Source organism: Chlorocebus sabaeus, chromosome 20 (assembly GCF_047675955.1).
Source record: "Chlorocebus sabaeus isolate Y175 chromosome 20, mChlSab1.0.hap1, whole genome shotgun sequence".
In the NCBI taxonomy this organism is placed as follows: domain Eukaryota; kingdom Metazoa; phylum Chordata; class Mammalia; order Primates; family Cercopithecidae; genus Chlorocebus; species Chlorocebus sabaeus.
Window position 1 is genome coordinate 96,351,796 of NC_132923.1, and position 21,972 is coordinate 96,373,767.

At 41.7% G+C, this 21,972-nt stretch overlaps 1 protein-coding gene across 6 annotated transcripts in view; it reads right to left on the reverse strand.

The window, feature by feature from the left end:
• NFYC (nuclear transcription factor Y subunit gamma) overlaps positions 1 to 21,972 on the reverse strand; it is a 79,869-nt gene that overhangs the window by 23,383 nt on the left and 34,514 nt on the right. For 5 of the 6 annotated variants that reach the window (XM_007979242.3, XM_007979245.3, XM_007979239.3 and 2 more), the window contains exons 2-3: positions 9,038 to 9,150; positions 385 to 456 (exon numbers count right to left, since the gene is read on the reverse strand). In XM_007979242.3, the coding sequence (XP_007977433.1) occupies positions 385 to 456; positions 9,038 to 9,142 (177 nt within the window). In that variant the 5' untranslated portion in view covers positions 9,143 to 9,150. Of the gene's footprint in view, positions 1 to 384; positions 457 to 9,037; positions 9,151 to 11,951; positions 12,079 to 21,972 lie in introns of those variants that run through there. The other variant, XM_007979238.3, reaches the window with a different exon arrangement.

Here is a 21,972-nt window from a genome sequence, read left to right on the forward strand (position 1 = left end):
TTGAGAGTCTGAGGCATGGGAATCGCCTGAACCTGGGAGGCAGAGGTTGTGGTGAGCCAAGCTCACACCACTGCACTCCAGCCTGGATAACAGAGTAAAACTCTCAAAAAAAAAGAAAAAAAAAAAGAAAAACCAACAACTACTATTTTTTCAACATCTAAAAAAACCAGGATATCCTTAATTTTCAGGATGATCCATATAGTAACCAAAACTGCTCAATTTTGGCTCACTTAACAATTTTAAACAGGAATCAAATAACAAAGCAACAGATAGTAATTTTTTGTGTGTTCTTGTTTAATTAAACTTTGAGCTCTAGAGCAATGAACAATAACCTACCCATCACTCAGCTTCAATAAGAAATAATAAAAATGAATGTGAATTCACCTTCACATCTTCATCCAGTTTCATAATCTTCTTAATACGAGCCAATGGGAGTTCCTGCACTCGGAAGTCTTTCTGAAATGAACAACAAGAGATGCATAAATGGTGGGCACAATCAACAGTGTGGCAAAGCATGACAGGCAGCAGGAAGCACTCTGGCTTAATCCCTCTCTTCAGGAAGTCGGGAGAGGAGGTACAGATGAAATGAAGAAAATACAAGCTCCAGAGCAAAATTCTTCTTAACATATGCAGGTCTTCAAAGAATTAGTGGGCTTTAGAAAAAGCTTAGGATGGCCTCTAACAGTGCCCTCATGAAACGGAGCCCTAAGCAATATCTGTTTTTTTTGGTTTGTTTGTTTTCGTCAGCACAACATAAAGGGACATTATGAGCGCCTTCTCTTTTTTTCCAAGTAAGTTTACCAGTCTGCAATATGCAGATTAAAATGAGATTTCTCTCTCAGGGGTATTCCTCTAAAGTTCCAGTTCTTTCTTCCATTCAGTGATAAACTGTAATGCCAGGGCACTTGACCACAGTGACCCACAGTTCTTTACAGCTGACAGTGGCTATTTCTGATATTTGCACTAACCTGTCAACAGAAATTGGGGAGGAGAGCTCCTTTCCCATCACAGTAGCAATGGCCTTGTCTCCAAAATTTGTTTCAAGTGGGGGTAGAGGAGTACAGAAAAAGGATGAGGGTGAATTTATCAGCTGCCTTTTAGGAACAGCTGTGTTATTTTTTCTTAAACAAGCCTGGAGTGGGGGAGGACCATATAACTTCACTGTGGATATAATTTAGTAAAGGGCTTTTGGCCAGCACTACTCAATAATTTGAGATTTAAGCCCTTTTTGTTTTATTTGGAAACTACTGGTATTTAAACGCATGCCCAATGATGGATGCAATTCTAGGAAAAAAATCAATTTTGAGTTTCTGAGCTGCAATGAAGAGAAAGGTGCAAAGGCAGATATTAGCTAAAATCAGCAAAATCTCTACTGGGACTAGGTGTCAAATGATTGACTCTATAAGTGGTCTGAAATATGACTCACTAAGCCCAATATGCTCACCTGGAAATTTGCATCATCACATTATGGAAGAAGCAGCTATTATTTGAGATTAGATGTAATTAACAAGCATAAGTGAACTTTCTTTTCCAAGACCAACAGAAAATCTCAAATATATGTCAAAAAAGTTATTTTGGAAAACCATCAACAGTCTTCCCAGAACCTATTTTACGATTACAGAAAGAAGAGAATCTATTAGGATAAAATGTACACCAAGACATCTCATTTTTCCACGCAAACCCAACAAGCTGCTTGGCTACCACGCTGCTCTACAAACTTCAAACACCAATTTTTCATCTTTCCCTTTTCCAAATTAGGTATCAACATTTTCCATGAAGCCTCTACTAAAACTAACCCTGGAGTAATGGGGACTCACAAGTTCAGTTTATTAAAATTTCAACAAAAGGAAATAGTAGCACAGATTCATTCTATTCTTGTTTTTCCCCTTGCTCTTTCACTTACTGATTCAAGCAACTCAACTAATAGTAAATGTATGATACCTACTACTATGCAAAAATACACATGTAGGCCAGGCACAGTGGCTCATGCCTGTAATCCCAGCACTCTGGAGGCTGAGATGGGAGAATCGCTTGAGGCCAGGAGTTTGAGACCAGCCTGGTCAACATAGTGAGACCCCATTACTATTTAAAAAAGAAAGAAAGAAAAAATACACATCTACTCCTACCTTTGAAAAGCATGTGGTTTGTCAGAGACAGTCACACGAAAACATTATAATCCCCTATCCAAAACTGGAAGGGAGGGATATAAAATCCCACGGGGACACAAAGAAGGACACGTTGCTAGGGACAGCTAGCAATGTGGGGCTGGAGGGAGAGTGAGGGATTGGAAATGTTCCACAGAGGGGATGACATCTGAACTGTGTCTAAGGGATTCTGGGAATTTGCCTGTTGAAAAAGTATGAGAATGTTATTCAGACAGAACAACAAAGACAGAGATACAAAAAAATCACAGTCTATTTAAGTTTTAGATCTACGACCTAAGTACAGAGGGGAGAAGCAGGAAAGAGGATACTGGGTTGGAGCCAGATCCTTAAGAGATTTTTTTTAAAGTTTAATCCCAGAAATCAACCACTGGTCTTCCTTCTTGTGTGGCATATCACAGAAGATGATGACACTACACAGAAATGCCAAAGAGAATGCTAGGGATGATCATTCCTTTGGAAAGCCTCCCAGGCTGATACATACAGCACAAGATGATCATAGATTTAGCTCTCTTGCAAGTGTGCTCTCATTTGGCTTGGTTTTAAATATAATTTGTACAAGAATGTTCCATGATTACTGCACTAAAGCCCAAAGCTGATAAAAAAGACCTCTTTCCCCAAATGGAAAGAGTAAAATACTACTCCTTCAATTTCTATTCTTTAATCAAAAGCAACAAAAGTCAAGGATCAAGAGATCATTCCCGTCTTGCAGAGATGTAAAATGCGGCAGAAATTTATAATAAGCTCTGCTTTAATCTCCTTCCCAAAGCTTTTATTTGTGACAAACTATTTTTCCATGTTCCTGAAACCTTGAGATCTCAAGGAGCAGTGTGTAAAAGTGGATCTTGAGGTGTGTGTATGGTTCAACCCTGTTGACAATCACCCAGTTTTCTATTAATCCTATTGTAGCTTTCTAGTTACATGCAAGGATTTACCATAAGCTTGTTGGAAAGGGGAGGCCCTCTACAAACAGGAGACTGAGGCCCCCGAAACTTGGATTCATGCTCCCCACTTCACTGGCTACTATGTAACTGAAGGGAGTAACATTTAACTCCTTAACTCCTTCTCCTGATACTGATCCAACTGGAAGAACAGCTGACACATACTTTTTTCCCCCCCTACTTTTGGGAGTTACATCAGTAAGGAGAAGAGTAGATTATCTTTCAGAACATTCTCATGCTCCTGACAACTACCAAAGAACTACGTTAAAAATGCTGTCATCTGAAACTGCTGCGTTTCAAGACAAATTCAAAACTGAATTCACCCAATGAGAGTCTGGAGCCAAAGAAAAGTCAGCGGATCTTGGGCTGCACTAAAGAACATCCAGAGTTTCAAATAATAAAGAGAAATCTTTTCCAGGCCTACCCAGTCAGGCACTCTGGCAAGTCAAGATTCTCAACCCTTGTGAAAGCAATGATTCTCAATCTTGGGGCTGCACATTAGAATCACCTGAAAAGCTTTTGAAAAACAAGATGCCTGAGCTCTCTCCTGGAGACCAGCTGAATCAGGAACTCTAGGTCAGTGGTCCCCAACCTCAGGAACCAGTTTTGTGCAAGACAATTTTTCCAAAGATGGGCAGGGTGGGCATTAGATTCTCATAAGGAGTGTGTTACCTAGATCCCTCACACGTGCAGTTCACCATAGGGTTCACATTCCTATGAGAATCTAATGCCGCTGCTGATCTAACAGGAGGGGGAGCTCAAGCGGTAATGCTTGCTCACTGGCTACTGACCTCCTGCTGTGCAGCCCAGTTCCTAGGTTCCTAACAGGCCATGGACCCATACAGGTCTATGGCCCAGGGCCTGGGGACCCCTGCTCTAGTGGGTAGAGTACTGGCATCATGTTTTTTGAAAACTCCCCTGTGACTATGATCCAAGTGAGAGTTAAGGACTACTGCTTTATAGCCCTGCTACTCAAAGTAAGGTCCTTGGAGCAGCAATGGTATCACCTGGGAACTCAAAAGAAACAGAATCCCAGGTTCCATTCCCAACCTACTAAATCAGCATCAATATTTTAAGAAGATCCTCCCTCATGTGGTTCATACAGACAATAAAGTTTGAGAAGCACTGCTCTACAGGAGGGGCTCACACAGCACAGGTCCTGTTTTGTAACAGTCCACCAACCTTCACCACCAAGTTCTTGTTTAAACAGTTATCTGATTTGATTGTGATGTTAGAAATGTCATCACCCAATCAGAAGGCACTGAGGAATGAAAAGATGAAACTGCCAATTAAAAGAAAGTGACCTAGGCACTGAATTACAGTAAACTGAAGGCTGAATGGGATGTAAAGAGTAAGTAGAGAATTAGATTTTTCTTTTCGAAATTCAGTTTCGTTGCCCAACTGCCCCCAACTCACCTCCGTAAAGAAAAAGTTAGCTTTCTCTTTCTTATTTTCAAAGAGGCCCAGTGGGGCAAAACTCAACATGAAGAAGTCTGTTATATATTGTTCCCAGAGCTCTGCTGTGCAGGAATATAGTATTTTACACAATCACTCTGGGAAACAATCATCTTGGTATGGTTTTTAATTAATTTCAATCCAAGCTGAACACCACCTGGATTTACAGACAATTACAGAGCTTTTAAGAGTCAAGAGAACAAGCTAAAATGAAAGATATAAATTGCTTTTACAGGACTCAGACCAAAAGGACTTGAGGCCAGTGTTTCCAACACATCATGAAATACATCATCTAGCAAACTTCAATTACTTCTTTTTGGAACAATTTGTGTCCCAGTCTGAGATCACACCTTATGAACATTCTCATAAGTTTTACTTATGATAGGGTAGTTTAAACGTAAGGAATTTTCTTTTTTTTTTTTTTTTTAATCTGTTAGATATTTTGAGGTGTCAACCTAAGAGGCTCTGACACATCTGAGGAAGTCTGGTTTTAAGTATTGTTGAGTTCTGGAAAGGCACAGATTAAATGCTAAAATGTTTGGTCATGTTACACAGGCAGCAGCGCAGTCAGAGAAGCAGATACCATGATGTGTTGTGCTTCTGAGAAGAGGGGAAAATAAGAGTCATACAAAGGGAAAAAAATTACCTTGACTTTACTGGATTGCATTCTTACTCAAACATGGAACTGATATTGCTTTGCACTAAACCTGAAGTGGAGTCTAATTTGTTCAAATATTTATTGTGCACCTACTATATGCCAGACATTGTTCTAAGCACCTGATATAAAAGACATAGCTTGGCAGAGGTCTAGGAGTCCCTTTCAAAAGTACATAGGAGGAGAATTTTAATTAGTCACCAATACAAGAATGACTAAAGACAACTTCCTCTTTACTTTTCTTTCTCTTCACACACGAAACCTGAACCAAAACTGAATCCCTCAAAGTAATTCTCTTTTAACTTCTGATAGACTAAAAGTCTAGGTACTAAAATTTGGTCAGCATCATGATCAGCTTTGTTGGCAATCAAACTTGTAAACCAAGCAGGTTACAAATCAAAGCCCAGGGTCTTGAAGAGGTATTTGCACACTCATGTAACACAGTAGCACTATTCACAATAGCCAAGAGGTAGAACCAACCCAAATGTCCATTAACAGATGAACAGATAAACAAAATGTGGTATATACATACAACAGGGTATGATTCTGCCTTTAAAAAAAAGGATAGGCTAGACATGATGGCTCACATCTGTAATCCCAGTGATTTGGAGGGCCAAGGCAGGAGGACTGTTTGAGGCCAGGAATTTGAGACCAGCCTGGGCAACAGTGACACCTCCATCTCTACATAAGATTTTTTTTTGTAATTAGCCAGGTCGGTGGTGCACAACTAGAGTCCTAGCTACTTGGGGGACTGAGGAGACAGGGTCCCTTGAGCCCAAGAGTTCAAGGCTACAGTGAGCTATAATCCTGCCACTGCACTCCAGCAAAGAACAAAAGAGTAAGACCCTGTCTCTTTAAAAAAGAAAAAAACAAAGGCCACTCATGGTGGCTAACACCTATAATCCCAGCACTTTGGGAGGCGGAGGTGGGAGGATTGCTCGAGCCCAGAAGTTTGAGATCAGCCAGGGTAATATGGTGGGACCCTGCCTCTACAGAAAAATACAAAAATTAGCTGGGTGTGGTGGCACGCACCTGTAGTTTCAGCTACTCAGGAGGCTGAGGCAGGAGGATTGTTTGAGCCTGAGAGGTCGAGGCTGCAGTGAGCCATAATTGTACCACTACACTCCAGCCTGGAAGACAGAGTGAGACCCTATCTCCAAAAAGGAAAAAAAAGAAAAAAGATAAAAAAGGAAGGACATCCTGTCACATGCTTCAACAGACATGCTAAGTGAAATAAGGTAAGACAAAAAGACAAATACATATGTTGTTCTGCTTACAATGGGGTTACATCCTGATAAAGCTATTGTAAGTTGAAAAGATCCTAAGTTGAAAATGCATTTACTATACCTAGCCTATCAAACATCATAGCTTAGCCTTGCCCACCTTAAATGTGCTCAGAACACTTACATTACCCTAAAGTTGGGCAAAATAATCTAACACAAACCCTATTTTATAGTAAAGTGTTGAGTATCTCATAATTTATTGAATAGTAGATTGAAAGTGAAAAACAGAATGGTTGAATGGGTACTCAAAGTACAACTGCTACTGAATGCACATCACTTTCTAACCACTGTAAAGTGGAAAAAACATTAAGTAGAATCATCGTAAGTAGGGGACTGTACGACATGATCCCATTTCTATGAGGTATCAAAAATAGTCAAATTCATAGAAATCAAAATGGTGGTTGTTTAGAGAGTGCACAGTTTCAGTACTGCAGTATGAAAAGATTCTCAAGATAAGTTTCATAACAATGTGATTATACTTAACACTTCTGAACTGTACATTTAAAAATGGATAAGGTGCGAAATTTTATGTGTTTTTTTACTACAACTAAAAAAAAAAAATCAAAGTCCAACAAAACAGAAAAGTTAAGTGCTGAGCTTAAACCTCCAGAGTTTATCTGGCCACTTGCCTAATCCTGGATTTATGCCTCTCAGCTCAAGCTGCGGCACAGACTTGCTCGATTGGCCTAGTCCCACCACACCCCAGGAGAGCATTCATTTTACACCAAGCTGACCCCAGCACCAAAAGCTGATAAGCGTGATCATGAGATTATCCCCCTAAAATATGAACAAAACACCCCATTTCTGACTTTATAGTTTCATTTCTCCCTATCTTCTCTTTTATATCTGAGACAGTTTAGATAACTACTACCTTAGACTGCAGAAGAGGAACAATGACTTTTCAGTGGAAATCCACTCTGAACCCAGGCCAGTCTGAGAAAGGCCAAGCCAAGTTCAACTGCTGAAAACTCTTCATATAAACAAATGTGACCCAGAGGTATATCCAAAACATGAATTACTTTTCATCCCTGAAGTCAGTGGGCATTTATCATAATAAGTTATTTCATTCCATTAATTACTTGTTTATTAGCCTGTCTCATCAGACTGTATGTTCCATGAGTGCAATGATCCTGTCTGGTTCATTACCGTATCCACAGTATCTAGCATAGCCTTAGTTGGTACATAGTAAGTATTTGTTGAGTGAATGAATAAACTGACATTGTAACGTCAGAAGGTAAAGGTCACTAACCCTAAGCAACTGCAACATTAATTCTACATCAGGAAGGAATCCAGTGTCTACTCTGCCAGGATACTAGTATTTCCAGGGCAGGAATGACATAGCCAACACAGGGAACTCCTTCAGTATGTACTAAAATGACACCTTAATGAACATTCTTCATTAAGGACATGACAACTGTATTATGAAAATACTCCAACTCTAACCTGCCTCACCTTCCACTACCACTCTCACACCACATACTTACTCCTTCCCTCAACCTCCACTAAACACACAGTAACCTTCAGGCACTCTGAATGTCTTGATGTTCCTCTAACTATAAGGCCCTCCCCACTGGGCCTCCATGCCTTTATGCATGCCCTTGTCTTTGCCCTCCCATCCTTCACATCTGGTGAACGCTTACTCATATTTTAAGACTCAACAAAAATGTTCCCTTTACTTAAACCCTTACCTAACTCAACCAGAAAGAAACAAGCACTATGTCCTTTGTGCTTCTTGACTTTTACTGCTTCAGGACTCATCAGTGTGCCTGATTCAGTAAGTACTTAATAAATACCTACTGACTAAATGAGTCTGGTTGTAATTACTAGATTGTAAGTTCCTCACAGGTCAAGGTTATATTTAATTATTGTGAGTCAGTAGTTCTCAACAGGGGATGATTTTTGCCCACAGGCACACTTCCCAATGTCTGGAGACATTTTTTGGTTGTCACAACTCGGGGAGGGGTGCTAGTGGCATCTAGTGAATAGAGGCTAGGGGTGCTGCTAAACATGCAGTTATGCATAAGACGGCCCCTCAGAACAAAGAATTGTCTAACCCAAACTGTCAATAATGCAGCTGTTGAGAAACAGTGATCAAAGTGTATCTTTTTAACACCTGGAAAGAGTTCCTGGCTCACAATAGATTTGTTGTTGAATAAATTGTCCAATAGTTTTTACCAAGTTCTAGAAATGTGGCAGGACCATTAAATCAGGCCTAAAAAATTGAGCTAGAGCTACAGAAGGAAGATGAGATCTCTGTTTTCCTACAAGTCCTAAAGGATATGCCTCACATTAAACTACCTCCAAGTCAAAGTATCCACTACACACCACATGCTTATGGAAGACCACTGAGATATAAAAGACACTCTTGCAGTTACCTCACAGAAGGCAAATGTTTTCATTTTCCTACCCACAGGTCAGGGATGAACTATGCCTCGTAAATGTGCTTGAAATTAAAAATGCTTTAGTCTGAGTTTTGGTTAATTTCCCACAGCCCTTATACTCTTTAAAAGTTTCTAATAAAAGTTTCTCATTCTTCCTCACCACTGTTAAATTCCGGATTTCTTCCATGACCCGAGGCCAGAATGACTGTAGGCTTTGCTGGGCATCACTGCTGCTAGTACCACCAAATCCTCCTTCTGTGGACATCGTGACAACTGAAAATAAACACATACATAAGACACATTAGAAACAATAAAGTCAGACTTTCTGTCCAGATTAGGCATTTGTATCTTTGTGGATGTTTTTATGAATCTATTCAATTTTTCAGTTTGATAAGGTATATAATTATACTAAAAAGATTTTAACACAGACTTACATCTTAAAAACATTGGTAGGAAAGTTTTTCCTTCTATCTAGCTTACACCAGAGAGACTGCTAAAGAGCTCCAACTAGAAAATCAAAAGTTGCTAGAAATGTAAGCTGAAATCCTAATGTTAATCAAGGACTTTTAACTTCTTACATGGGTGTGGGGTGAGGAAAGTATTTTGTTGCCCTAGTCTAGCCCATAATTTTCAATGCCATTCCCTCCAAAGCTTTTTCAAATTCTCTGTGCCTTCTCATACTCCATGCCACAGCCTTCAGCAAATTTTGATATTAAAAGTCCCCAGTGATTAGTACTGTACAGAAATGTAAACTCACAGTCTTAAAAGATAAAAGCCAAGCTGGGCACAATGGCGCATGCCTGTGGTTCCAGCTACTCAGGAAGGTGAGGCAGGGGGATCACTTGGGCCCAAGAGTTCCAAGACAGCCTGGGCAACACAGCAAGCCTCTGTCTCTTAAAAAAAAGTGTGTGTGTGCCAGGTTTCTTCTTTTGTTTTAGACACTGTGGTCCCGTTTCTCTGGGGCTCCTGATGATGATGATTCCTTCTAATCTCAGGCAAATCTGCCTCAAAGGACATGAGGCCAATAACTGTGTAGGTAACATGAAGCCTCTGAAATGAAACTACTTGCCAGTTCTTCCCGAACCTGAACCATGTTATTAAACACAAAGCCTAACATAGCACACTGGCAACTGGAAGCCTTAAAGACAGTTAAAAAAAAACAAAGCAGAGGCCAGGTGCAGTGGCTCACACCTGTAATCCAAACACTTTCCGAAGTCGAGGCAGGTGGATCACCTGAGATCAAGAGTTCGAGACCAGTCTGGGCAAAATGGTGAAACCTCATCTCTACTAAAAATACAAAAATTAGCCGGGCATGGCAGTAGATGCTTGTAATCCCAGTTACTCGGGAGGCTGAGGCAGGAGAATCACTTGAACCCAGGAGGCAGAGGTTGCAGTGAGCCAAGATCATGCCATTGCACTTCAGCCTGGGCAACAGAGCAACACTCTGTCGCAAAAAAAAAAAAAGAAAAGAAAAAGGAATTAAAATTAGGATACAGAAAGAGGGCTAGAACCTGCATTTCGTCAACTGCTTTGTGACAAAGGAGGGAAGATATGAATAAGGATTCCCCATATCAGCTATAACTGTATAACTGTAGATAACACAGGTTGAGAATCCCTTACGTGAAATTCTGAAATGCCTGGGACCAGAAGTGTTTGGGATTTTGACTTTTTTTTTTTTTTTTTTTTTTTTGGAGACAAAGTTTCGCTCTTGTTGTCCAGACTGGAGTGCAGTGTTGCAATCTCAGCTCACTGCAACCTCCGCCTCCCAGGTTCATGTGATTCTCCTGCCTCAGCCTCCCAAGCAGCTGGGATTACAGGCATCTGCCACCAAGCTTGGCTAATTTTTTGTATTTTTAGTAGAGATGAGGTTTCATCATGTTGGCCAGGCTGTCTCAAACTCCTAACCTCAGATGATCCACCTGCCTCGTCCTCCCAAAGTGCTTGGATTACAGGCGTAAGCCACCAAGCCCAGTCCATTTTTTTTTTTTTTTTTTTTTTTTTTGATTTTGGAATAAGTTTGCATTATACTTACTGGTTGAGCATCCCAAATCTGAAAATCCAAAATCCAAAATGAGTATTTCCTTTGGGCGTCATGTCAGGGTTCAAAAAGTTTCGGATTTTAGATTTTCAGAGTAAGGATACTCAACCTGTATTATAATGTCTTAAGTGCTTATCTGGCAAATATTTAAATGCAAGAACAGTTTAAACACAAAGAATGGAGAAATTTAGTGCTCTCCTAAGAATTTCTATTCTGAGGAATTATTTGAAAAGGTTTAACATACCAGTGACGGGATGCTGGCAGAGAACTATGTGAGTCATTAGGAACTAATTCTGAGGGGCTGAAAGCAGGCACCAAAGCCAGTTGTCACATGACTAGACTTGTTACTTTCCAGGCTCCATGTGGATACACACTGAGCAGAACACCCTATCACAGCAGAATGGAATGAAAGCTGACAACTCTAGGTTTAGCCTGTGGGGATATCCAATTCACTGTTAAATGTTTACAGGTCTCTGATTTTTTTTCTTTTTTTTCCTTCCCTTTCCCTTCTAAAGGAAATAATGAGGGGAAAGAAAGGGAAGGAAAACAAAAATACAAGCTTCAAAGCAGATTTCATTCTGGTGTAATGACATTAGTGGGTGATGATGTAATGGGAATAGGTTTGGAGCCAATTTCTTCTGGTGGAGGCCTACAAACAGCTGAACAGAAATTCTTGTACCTGGGATACCATATGATCTTGGAGTTTCTGAAGGGAGTTAAAGGGAAGTGTTCGATCACAGTTGAAAATGACTAGATAAAATCTTAAGTCCTAAATAACCAAGTAAGACCCCTGCATTTTCATTTATCACCACATACACATGGCCTATATGCTACTCTCTTAGATACACTAAGAACAACAACAACAACAAATTAAGGTAATCTAAAGTAGTTTAGTTATTTATCATTATTAATAGTTTCCTATAAGGTACTCATGAAAGTGAAGAGAGTGACTCAATTTAACCTTTTTAAATGGGACAAAAAAAAATATCTTTCTGGAAATAAAAACAATTATCAAAAAACTTTAAAAGAATCTAACCTTTTATTGCATGGGTCCCTGGACAGGCCTCATCTTGGCACAATCTGCCATGCAAACTGCTAAGGTCAAAGGAGAAAGATGCACAATTGCCAGGATGATATCTCTGTATACTTGCTAATGGATGAGTAGGTTCAGCTGGAGTACAAAGATCTGTACAATTTAAAAGTCTGGTAACAAATTCTGGCTGTCCTCTGATATTCCCCCAAAACATTACAAAGGTACACAATTCAAAAAGCACGTCTAGAACCATCTGTGCAGTCTGTTTTTAAATTTTGAACTGTCCCAACTACGGATGTGCAGGCATGATCAGCCTCCAAACATCTGTGTAGTCAACAGATCATGAATCTGTGGCTGGCTCAGAGCCACATGCTGTGGTAGTGGAAGTTAGGTACAAAACAGAAGTTATCAAATTTTTTTGGAACTGAAAATGTATTAAAGGTTAAGTTTTAAAATTGAGAAGCCTATCTACATTAGGAAATCCCAAATAGGTAAAGGCAAAAAATACAAGTCAATAATATCCTTTACATTTTACTGCATCACAGAAGTTTAGGACTGAAAAAAAAAGACATAAGGAGACACTCAGGCCCACCTGTTTATAAGATGCTCGCAGCTTTTCTTCAACCTCTGCCCAACCCCAGGTGATTCTATCTTTAGTGGTCAACTGCCTTACATTTGAGGGCCCCCCACTCCAGTTCCGGGAAACTGACTTAGTGGTAAGACATTCTTTCCCATCTTTGGACAGCTCTAACTGTTCTTCTTTACATTAGGTTTTAGAGTTATGGCCTTTATGGTTTTTCCATCCAGCAAACTCTTTTTATAAGTTCCTGACTTCTTCCTTTGAAGGACATAAGATCTTCTCACAAGGAAAAAAGAGAAAAAGGTTTGGAGCATGTTTTCTAACACCTTTGCAGATATTATTAGTAATGTCTCTTAGAAGAACATAAATTGTTAATGTAAATTCCTGGAAAAAGTGAGTACTTTTAGTCAAAAGGCTTTCCATAAAGCAGATCCATTCTTTGCATGGAGCTTTAAAAACACCCAACAATTAAAATTATATATATAAAGCAGGCCAGGCGTGGTGGTTCACGCCTGTAATCCCAGCACTTTGGGAGGCCAAGGCTGGTGGATCACCTGAGGTCAAGAGTTCGAGACCAGTCTGGCCAACATGGTGAAACTTTGTCTCTACTAAAAATACAAAAATTAGCTGGCTGTGGTGGCACATGCCTGCAGTCCCAGCTACTCAGGAACCAAGGAGGTGGGGGTTGCAAACCCAGGAGGTGGAGGTTGCAGTGAGCCAAGGTCACACCACTGCACTCCAGCCTGGATGACAGAGCGAGACTCTGTCTCAAAAATAAATAAATAAATAGATAGATAGATAGATAGATAGATAGATAGATAGATAAAGCAACCTTAATCACCACCTCTTATCTTAATGCATTAATTGCAAATAAATTATTTTGCTACAGAAGTCATCCATTTACAACATCTACAAGCCCATGGGTTCATCTTCTAGGATAATAAGGGAAAGAAAGTATTTAAAAGTAAGAGGAGGCTGGGTGCTGTGGCTTACATCTATAATCCCAACAACTCCAGAGGCTGAGACAGGAGAACCACTTCAGGCCAGTAGTTTGAGACTAGCCTGGGTAACACAGTGAGACTCTGTCTTTAAAAAAAGGTTTTTGTTTTTTTTTTTTAATTTTTTTTTGTTTTTTTAAGCCAGGGGCTGTGGCTCATGCCTGTAATCCCAGCACTTTGGGAGGCTAAGGTGGAGGATCACTTGAGGTCAGGAGTTCAAGACCAGCCTGGCTAAGACCAGCCTGTTTCTACTAAAAATACAAAATAAATTAGCCGGGCGTGGTGGCGCATGCTTATAATCCCAGCTATTTGGGTGGCTGAGGCAACAGGATCACTTGAACCTGGGAAGTAGAGGTTGCAGTGAGCCAAGATAATGCTACCGCCCAACAGCCTGGGCGACAGAGCAAGACTCCATCTCAAAAAGAAGAGTAAAAAGAAAAATTTTTTTTTAAATAGGCATTGTGGCACATACCTGTAAGTCTTAGCTACTCAGGAGGCTGAGGCAGAAGCATCTCCTGAACCCAGGAGTTTGAGGCTATAGTGAGCTATGATCACACCACTGCACTCCAGCCTGGGCAACAGAGGGAGACCCTGCCCCCCAAAAATCACAATAATAAAAAATAAAAGAAAGAAGAGACTCATTCCAGGATCCTCTTCATTCCATGTTAAACTACTCTCTCTTTCTCTCCCTCTCTCTTTTTTTTTTTTCGGAGCCAGGGTTTCGCTCTGTTACCCAGGCTGGAGTGCAGTGACGTCATCTTGGCTCACTGCAGCCTCTACCTCCTGGGCTCAAGCAATCCTCCTACCTCAGCCTCCCAAGTAGCTGGGACTACAAGCACTCAACTCAGTTGCTATCTCTCCACGAAGTATTCTCTATTGCTTTCTGGAACTGCTCCCTCCCTTGGGAGCCTTAAGGAGCCCCGATCTGCACCTCTTTTTCTGTCCTCACCACATTACCTTGTACAATCATTCATTGTATTTGATACCTTGTATGATGTACACATCAATGTGTATGTCTTATTTCCCCTCCTGCTATACAAGCTCCTTGAGAGTAGGATCTGCATATGATTTATCTCTCTGGATCCCTCCCAATATCTAGCACACAGTCTGATAACTAATTACCCCTAAGAGGAGGGACAAGACTGATGCTGGCTATGGCCTTTCAGGAAAAAAAAAAAAAAGGAATCTTGGAAAGCTTGGTCCTGAAATACTTACTGGAATTGCCTAACCAAAGGAAATGGTTATACAAGCTATTCCAGAAGCTTAGACTAAATGATAAATGAGCTCCAGGACTTTAAAGCAAGACTGCAATAAAAAATCTACCTGAAACTGACTTACTAAAGTAGATTTAAAATAAAAGGGGAGGACAGAAAGGACACACACACACAAACATCTAAGACAGTCCTGGAAGCTGCAAGGCGGACTTAAAGGCTGGAAATGTGGGTGCATACTATTCCCAAGTGTAAATCTTTTGAAAGTCAGAACCACTTCAGAAAAGTGACCAGGATAGATTAGCAAAGTCTGAAATATTAATGACAATGGGTAAGTAGGAGGAGGATAAATATCTCTGCCTGGCCATCCATTAGCAAGAAGATAAGGGGAAAATCATGCAGAAGTGAGATGATTTAATCAGACCACTAATGAGTGGGCAATCTAGTTGTTACTCTTATATCCAGTTACTCTTTGTCATTCTTAAAGAAAAAATGAAACCTCGGAAGTTTTCAAAACATTCCAAAATCAGAGTGTTCCTCTTTTAAAGCTGTCTTGGAAATCTTTCAAGCTCTTGCTCTCAACCAGGTACCATGCCTGCCAAATCTTCCCTTAGTGATATGCCTGGGCATGGAACAACAGGATGTATCAAAATTATCAACCTCATAAATAAAAAGAAATCTAAGGTTTATTGCAATATGACCTGGTTTCTGAAACTCAGGACCTTTAGACTTTAGTTCAGCTCTCTATTCCTTGGCGTGCACTTCATTCTCTATACTAAACTCTTTCATAGTACGCCTAAACCCACAATACAGCTCTTTGAGGTAACTAAAACCAAACAGATGTTGTTGGGAGATAATATTTAAAAACCTAACATCACAACTGTTCAAGGGAAAAAGACCACAGGAAACTCCCCTAAAATGAAACCCAATTCTTGACCAACGCTGCTTCCAAAAGCAGAGTAAGTCCTCCTTAATGTCTTCGATAGGCTCTTGGAAACTGCAACTTAAGCCAAACATAGAACAAAACCAACTTTTTTACCAAAGTCTAATTGATATAAATAAGAGTTAGTTCCTATGCCATATTCCTGGTCACAAAAACATCACCAAACTTCTAAATAAAGATCAAGACACTTCTAATATTAAACACTGAAATAACTATGAGCTATACATACATTTAATAAAGATTAAGAAAAACAAAGGCCAGGGCCAGGCACAGTGGCTCACGCCTGTAAACCCAGCACTTTGGGAGGTCGAGGTGGGCAGATCACGAGGTCAGGAGATTGAGACCATCCTGGCCAACATGGTCAAACCCCGTCTCCACTAAAAATATAAAAAATTAGCCAGGTGTGGTGGTGCGCGCCTGTAGTCCCAGCTACTCAGGAGGCTGAGGCAGGGGAATCGCTTGAATCTGGGAGGTGGAGGTTGCAGTGAGCCAAGGTTGCGCCACCACTGCACTAGAGCCTGGCGTCAGAGCAAGACTCCGTCTCCCCCCCACCCCCCAAAAAAGGAAAAAGAAAGGCCAGGTGCAGTGGCTCACACCTGTAATCCCAGCACTTTGGGAGGCCGAGGCAGGAGGATCACCTGAGGTCAGGAGTTCAAGACCAGCCTGGCCAACATGGTGAAACCCCATCTCTACTAAAAATATAAAAATTAGCCAGGCATGGTGGCAGATGCCTGTAATCCCAGCTACTCGGGAGGCTAAGGCATGAGAATCGCTTGAACCCAGGAGGTGGAGGTTGCAGTGAACCAAGATCATACCACTGCACTCCAGCCTGGGAGACAGAGCGAGACTCTGTCTCAAAAAAAAAAAAAAAAAAAAAAGTAGGATGATTATTTTTCTAATTATTCCAGTTGAGGGTTGCAGATGATTGAAGCCTATCACAACAGTTCAGGGCACAAGGTAGGAACCAACCCTGGACAATTCAATCACAGGACACACACTCACTCAGGCTGAGACTATTTAGATGTGCCAATTAACCTAACATGCACATATTCAGGATGTGGGAAGAAAGCAGAGTACTGGGGAAAAAAACCAAACAGACGTGGGGACAATGCTCAAACTCCACACAGAGAGTGACTCCGGCCAGGAACTGATTTCTTTTTTCTTCATCAATACTATAATCAAATAACATTATCTGAAGACCCAATGCACTAGTTGAACCACCCTGGGAAGACACATTTTACCTAAAAATAATGCTCTCACTGTCAAATGCAAACAAATATATCTTAGCCCAGTACTGACTGAGAAACAAATATAATGTTGGTATTGTCATTCCCCTTTAATGTTCCCCAATCCAACTTGCAGCTCTTAGGCTTTTTGGGTTGAGTTCCCAACCATTCCTGTGCATCTCCAACTTAACATGTCAACAAGTATCTCTCTATGATCAAGGCACATACCTTCTTCACTCACTTTTGTGACTTGCATTTTGATCATATCTTCCTCTGTCATGAGATGACATCATTTTTACAACTATACCTCATTTTATTGCATTTCACTTTACTGTGCTTCACAGGTACTGCTCTATCAACTGGCCTTTCCCCTGTCTCTCTCCCTCTCCTCGGGCCTCCCTATTACCTGAGACACAGCAATAGAAATTAGGCCACTTAATAACCCTACAACGGCCTCTAAGCATTCAAGTGAAAGAAGAGTCTCACATCTCTCACTTAAAAACTAAAGGCCAGGTGCGGTGGCTCACGCCTGTAATCCCAGAACTTTGGGGCACCAAGAAGGGCTGACTGCATGAGTCCAGAAGTTTGAAACCAGCTTAGCAACACAGAGAGACACCCACCATCTCTACAAAAAAAAAAAAAAAAAGAAAAGAAAAGAAAAGAAAAAGAAAAATTAGCCAGTCCTGGTGGCACGCACCTGTGGTCCTAGCTACTCAGAAGGCTGAGGTGGGAGGATCCCTTGGGCACCAGCGAGCTATGATCGTGCCACCACACTCCAGCCTGGGTGACAGAGCAAAACTCTGTCTCTAAATCAATCAATCAAAAGTTAGAAATGATTAAGCTTAGTAAGCAAAGCACATCAAAACCTGATATGGGGCCAGGCACAGTGGCTCATGCCTGTAATCCCAGCACTTTGCGGGGCCGAGGAGGGTGGATTACCTGAGGTCAGGAGTTCGAGACCACCCTGACCAACATGGTGAAACCCCATCTCTACCAAAAATACAAAAAGTAGCCAGGCGTGGTGGTGGGCGCCTGTAATCCCAGCTACTCAGGAAGCTGAGGCAGGAGAATCTCTTGAACCCAGGAGGCAAAGGTTGCAGTGAGCTGAGATTGCACCACTGCACTCCAGCCTGGGCAATAGAGCAAGACTCCGTTTCAAAACAACAACAACAAAAAAGAGCTGAGATGGACCAAGAGCTAGGCCTCTTGCACCCAACACTTACCCAAGCTGTGAATGCAAAGAAAAAGTTCTTGAAGGAAATTAAAAGTGCTCCTCCAGTGAACACACAAATAAGAAAGCAAACAGCTTTACTGCTGATATGAAGAAAGTGTCAGTGGTCTAGACAGAAGATCAAACCAACCACAATATTCCTGTAAGCCAAAGCCTAATGTGGAGCAATGCCCTAACTCTCCTCAATTCTATGAAGGCTGAGAGAGGTGAGGAAGCTGCAAAAAAAAAGTTGGTTCATGAGGTTTAAGTAAAGAAGCCATTTCCATAACATAAAAGTATAAGGTGAAGCAGCAAGTGCTAAAGTAGAAGCTGCAGCAAGTTATCCCGAAGATCTGCCTAGGGTAACTGATGCAACTGGCTACATTAAACAATAGAATTTCAGTGTAGACAAAATGGACTTTTACTGGAAGAAGATGCCATCAAGGACTTTCATAGCTAGAGGAGAAGTCAATGCCTGTTGAAGCCGATGCTCATTTACCATTCCAAAAATTCTAGGGCCCTTAAGAATTATACTAAATCTACTCTGCCTCTGCTCTATAAATGGAACAAAGCTTGGATGAGAGCACATCTGTTTACAGCATGGTTCACTATTTTAAGTTCACTGTTGAGACCTACTGCTCAGAAAAAAAAAGATTCCTTTCAAAATATTACTGCTCACTAACAATATACCTACCTGGTCATCCAAAAACTCTGATGGAGGCTGGGCACGGTGGCTCACGTCTGTAATCCCAGCACTTTGGGAGGCCGAGGTGGGCGGATAACCTGAGGTCAGGAGTTCTAGACCAGCCCAGCCAACATGGTGAAACCAGTCTCTACTAAAAATACAAAAATTAGCTGGGCGTGATGGTGGGCACCTGCAACCCCAGCTACTCAGGAGGCTGAGATAGAATAGCAGCTTAAACTCAGGAGGCAGAGGTTGCAGTGAGCCAAGATGGTACCACTGAACTCCAGCCTGGGTAGCACAGTGAGACTCCATCTCAAAAAACAAATAACATTAATCTCCTTGCATAACTCCATCAGAGTTTTGTTTTGTGACAGTCTCGCTCCGTCGCCCAGGCTGGAGTGCAGTGGTGCCATCTCAGGTAACTGCAAACTCCGCCTTCTGGGTTCAAGCGATTCTCATGCCTCAGCCTCCCGAGTAGCTGGGATGGCAGGCATGCGCCACCACACCCAGCTAATTTTTCTAATTTTAGTAAAGATGGGGTTTCGCCATGTTGGCCAGACTGGTCTCAAACTCCTGACTTCAAGTAATCCTCCCGTCTCGGCCTCCCAAAGTGCTGGGATTACAGGCGTGAGCCATCACGCCCGGCCGAGATTAGTATTTTAATACCTACTAACACAATATCCATTCTGCAGCCCATGGATCAAAGAGTAATTTCAACATTCAAGTCTTATTATTGAAGAAATACATGGCTGGGCGCAGTGGCTCATGCCTATAATCCCAGCACTTTGGGAGGCCAAGGTAGAAGGATCACCCGAGGTGAGTAGTTAGAGACCATCCTGGCCAACATGATGAAACCCCATCTCTACTAAAAACACAAAAATTAGCCGGGCTTGGTGGTGCACACCTGTAGTCCCAGCTATTCTAGAGGCCAAAGTATGAGGTTGCAGTGAGCCGAGATCACACCACTGCACTCCAGCCTAGGTGACAGAGTGAGACTGTCTCAAAAATAAAAACACTTCATAAGGATATAACTGCCATAGACTGGGATTCCTCAGACAGATCTGAGTAAACTGAAAACCTTCTAGACAGGATTCACCATTTTAAATGCCATTAAGAATATTCATGGCAGGCCGGGCACAGTGGCTCATGCCTGTAATCCTAGCACTTTGGGAGGCCGGGGCAGGCAGATCACAAGGTCATGAGTTCGAGACCAGCTGGGTCAACATGGTGAAACCCTGTCTACTAAAAAAATACAAAACTTAGCTGGGCATGGTGGTGTGGGCCTGTAATCCCAGCTACTAGGAAGGCTGAGGCAGGAGAATTGCTTGAACCCAGGAGGTGGAGGTTGCAGTGAGCCGAGATCATGCCACTGCACTCCAGCCTGGGTGACAGAGCAAGACTTCGTCTCAAAAAAAAAAAAGAATATTCATGGCCAGGCACAGTGCCTCACACCTGTAATCCCAGAACTTTGGGAGGCCAAGGTGGGAGGACTGCTTTAGCTCAGGAGTTCAAAACCAGCCTGGGCAACATGGCAAAACCCTGTCTCTACAAAAAATACAAAAATTAGCTGGGTGTGGTGGCACATGCTTATAGTCCCAGCTACTCGGGAGGTTGAGGTAGGAGGATCACTTGAGCCTGGGAGGTCAGGGCTGCAATGAACCAAGATCGTGTTACTGTACTCCAGCCTGGGCAACAGAGTAAGACTCTGTCTCAAAAAAGAAAAAAAAGAAAAAAAAATTCAAAATTCGTGGGAGGAGATCAAAATATAAACATTAACAGGAGTCTAAAGTTGATTCCAATCCTCCTGAATGATTTTGAGGGGTTCGAGGCTTCAGTGAAAGAAGTAACTGTAGATGTGGTAGAAACAGCAAGAGAACTGTAATTAGAAGTGGAGCCTGAGATGTGACTGGATTGCTGCAATTTCATGTAAAACTTTAACAGATGAAGAGTTGCTTCTTATAGAAGGCAAAGAATGTGATTTCTTGAAATGGAACCTACTTCCAGTGAAAATGCTATGAACATTAGAATATTATATAAACTTAGTTCATAAAATAGTGGCAGGACTTGAGAGGACAAATTCCAATTCTGAAAGAAGCTCTACTCTGGGTAAAACGCTATCAAACAGAAAAGCATGCTACAGAGAAATCTTTCAGGAAAGGAAGAGTCAACTGAAGCAACAAACTTCACTGCTGCCTTATTTTAAGAAATTGCCAGCCAGGCCCAGTGGCTCACGCCAGTAATTCCAGCACTTGGGGAGGCCAGGGCGAGAGGCTCACTTGAGCCCAGGAGTTTGAGACCTCAAGATCAGTCTGGGCAACACAGCAGACCCTGTCTATACAAAAAAATATAGACAAAAATTAGCTGGGTGTGGTGGTATGTGTCTGCAGTCCCAGCTACTTGGGAGGGTGAGGTAGGAGGATGGCTTGAACCTGGGAGGCAGAGGTTGCAATCAGCCGAGATCATGACACTGTACTCCAGCCTGGGTGATAGAGTGAGACTCTCTCCCAAAAGAAAAAAAAAAAAAAAAAAAAAAAAAAAAACAGGCCAGATGCGGTGGCTCACGCCTGTAATCCCAGCACTTTAGGAGACTGTAATCCCAGCACTTTGGGAGACCGAGGTGGGTAGATTACTTGAGGTCAGGAATTCAAGACCAGCCTGGCCAACATGGTGAAACCCGTCTCTACTAAAAATACAAAAATTAGCTGGGTGTGGGGGACCGGGGAGAGGGGGTTGCAGGGGGCTGCAATCCCAGCTATTCGGGAAGCTGAGGCAGGAGAATTGCTTGAGCCCAGGAGGCAGAGGTTGCAGTGAGCTGAGATCGCGCCACTGCACTCCAGCCTGGGCAACAGGAGTGAAACTCATCTCAAAAACAAAACAGAAAAACACAGACACAGAAATTGCCAAAGCCACCCCAACCTTCGGCAACTACCATCCTAATCAGTCAGCAGCCATCATCATCAAGTCAAGACCCTCAAGCAGCAAAAGCTTATGACTTGCTGAAAGTTCAGATGGTAATTAGCATTTTTACCAATAAGATATTTTAAAATTAAGACATGTACATTTTTTAGACATAATGCTGTTGCACATTTAATAGACTACACTATAGCACAAACATAACTTCTATTTGCACTGGGAAACCAACAAATTTGTGTGACTCTCTTTAATATGATG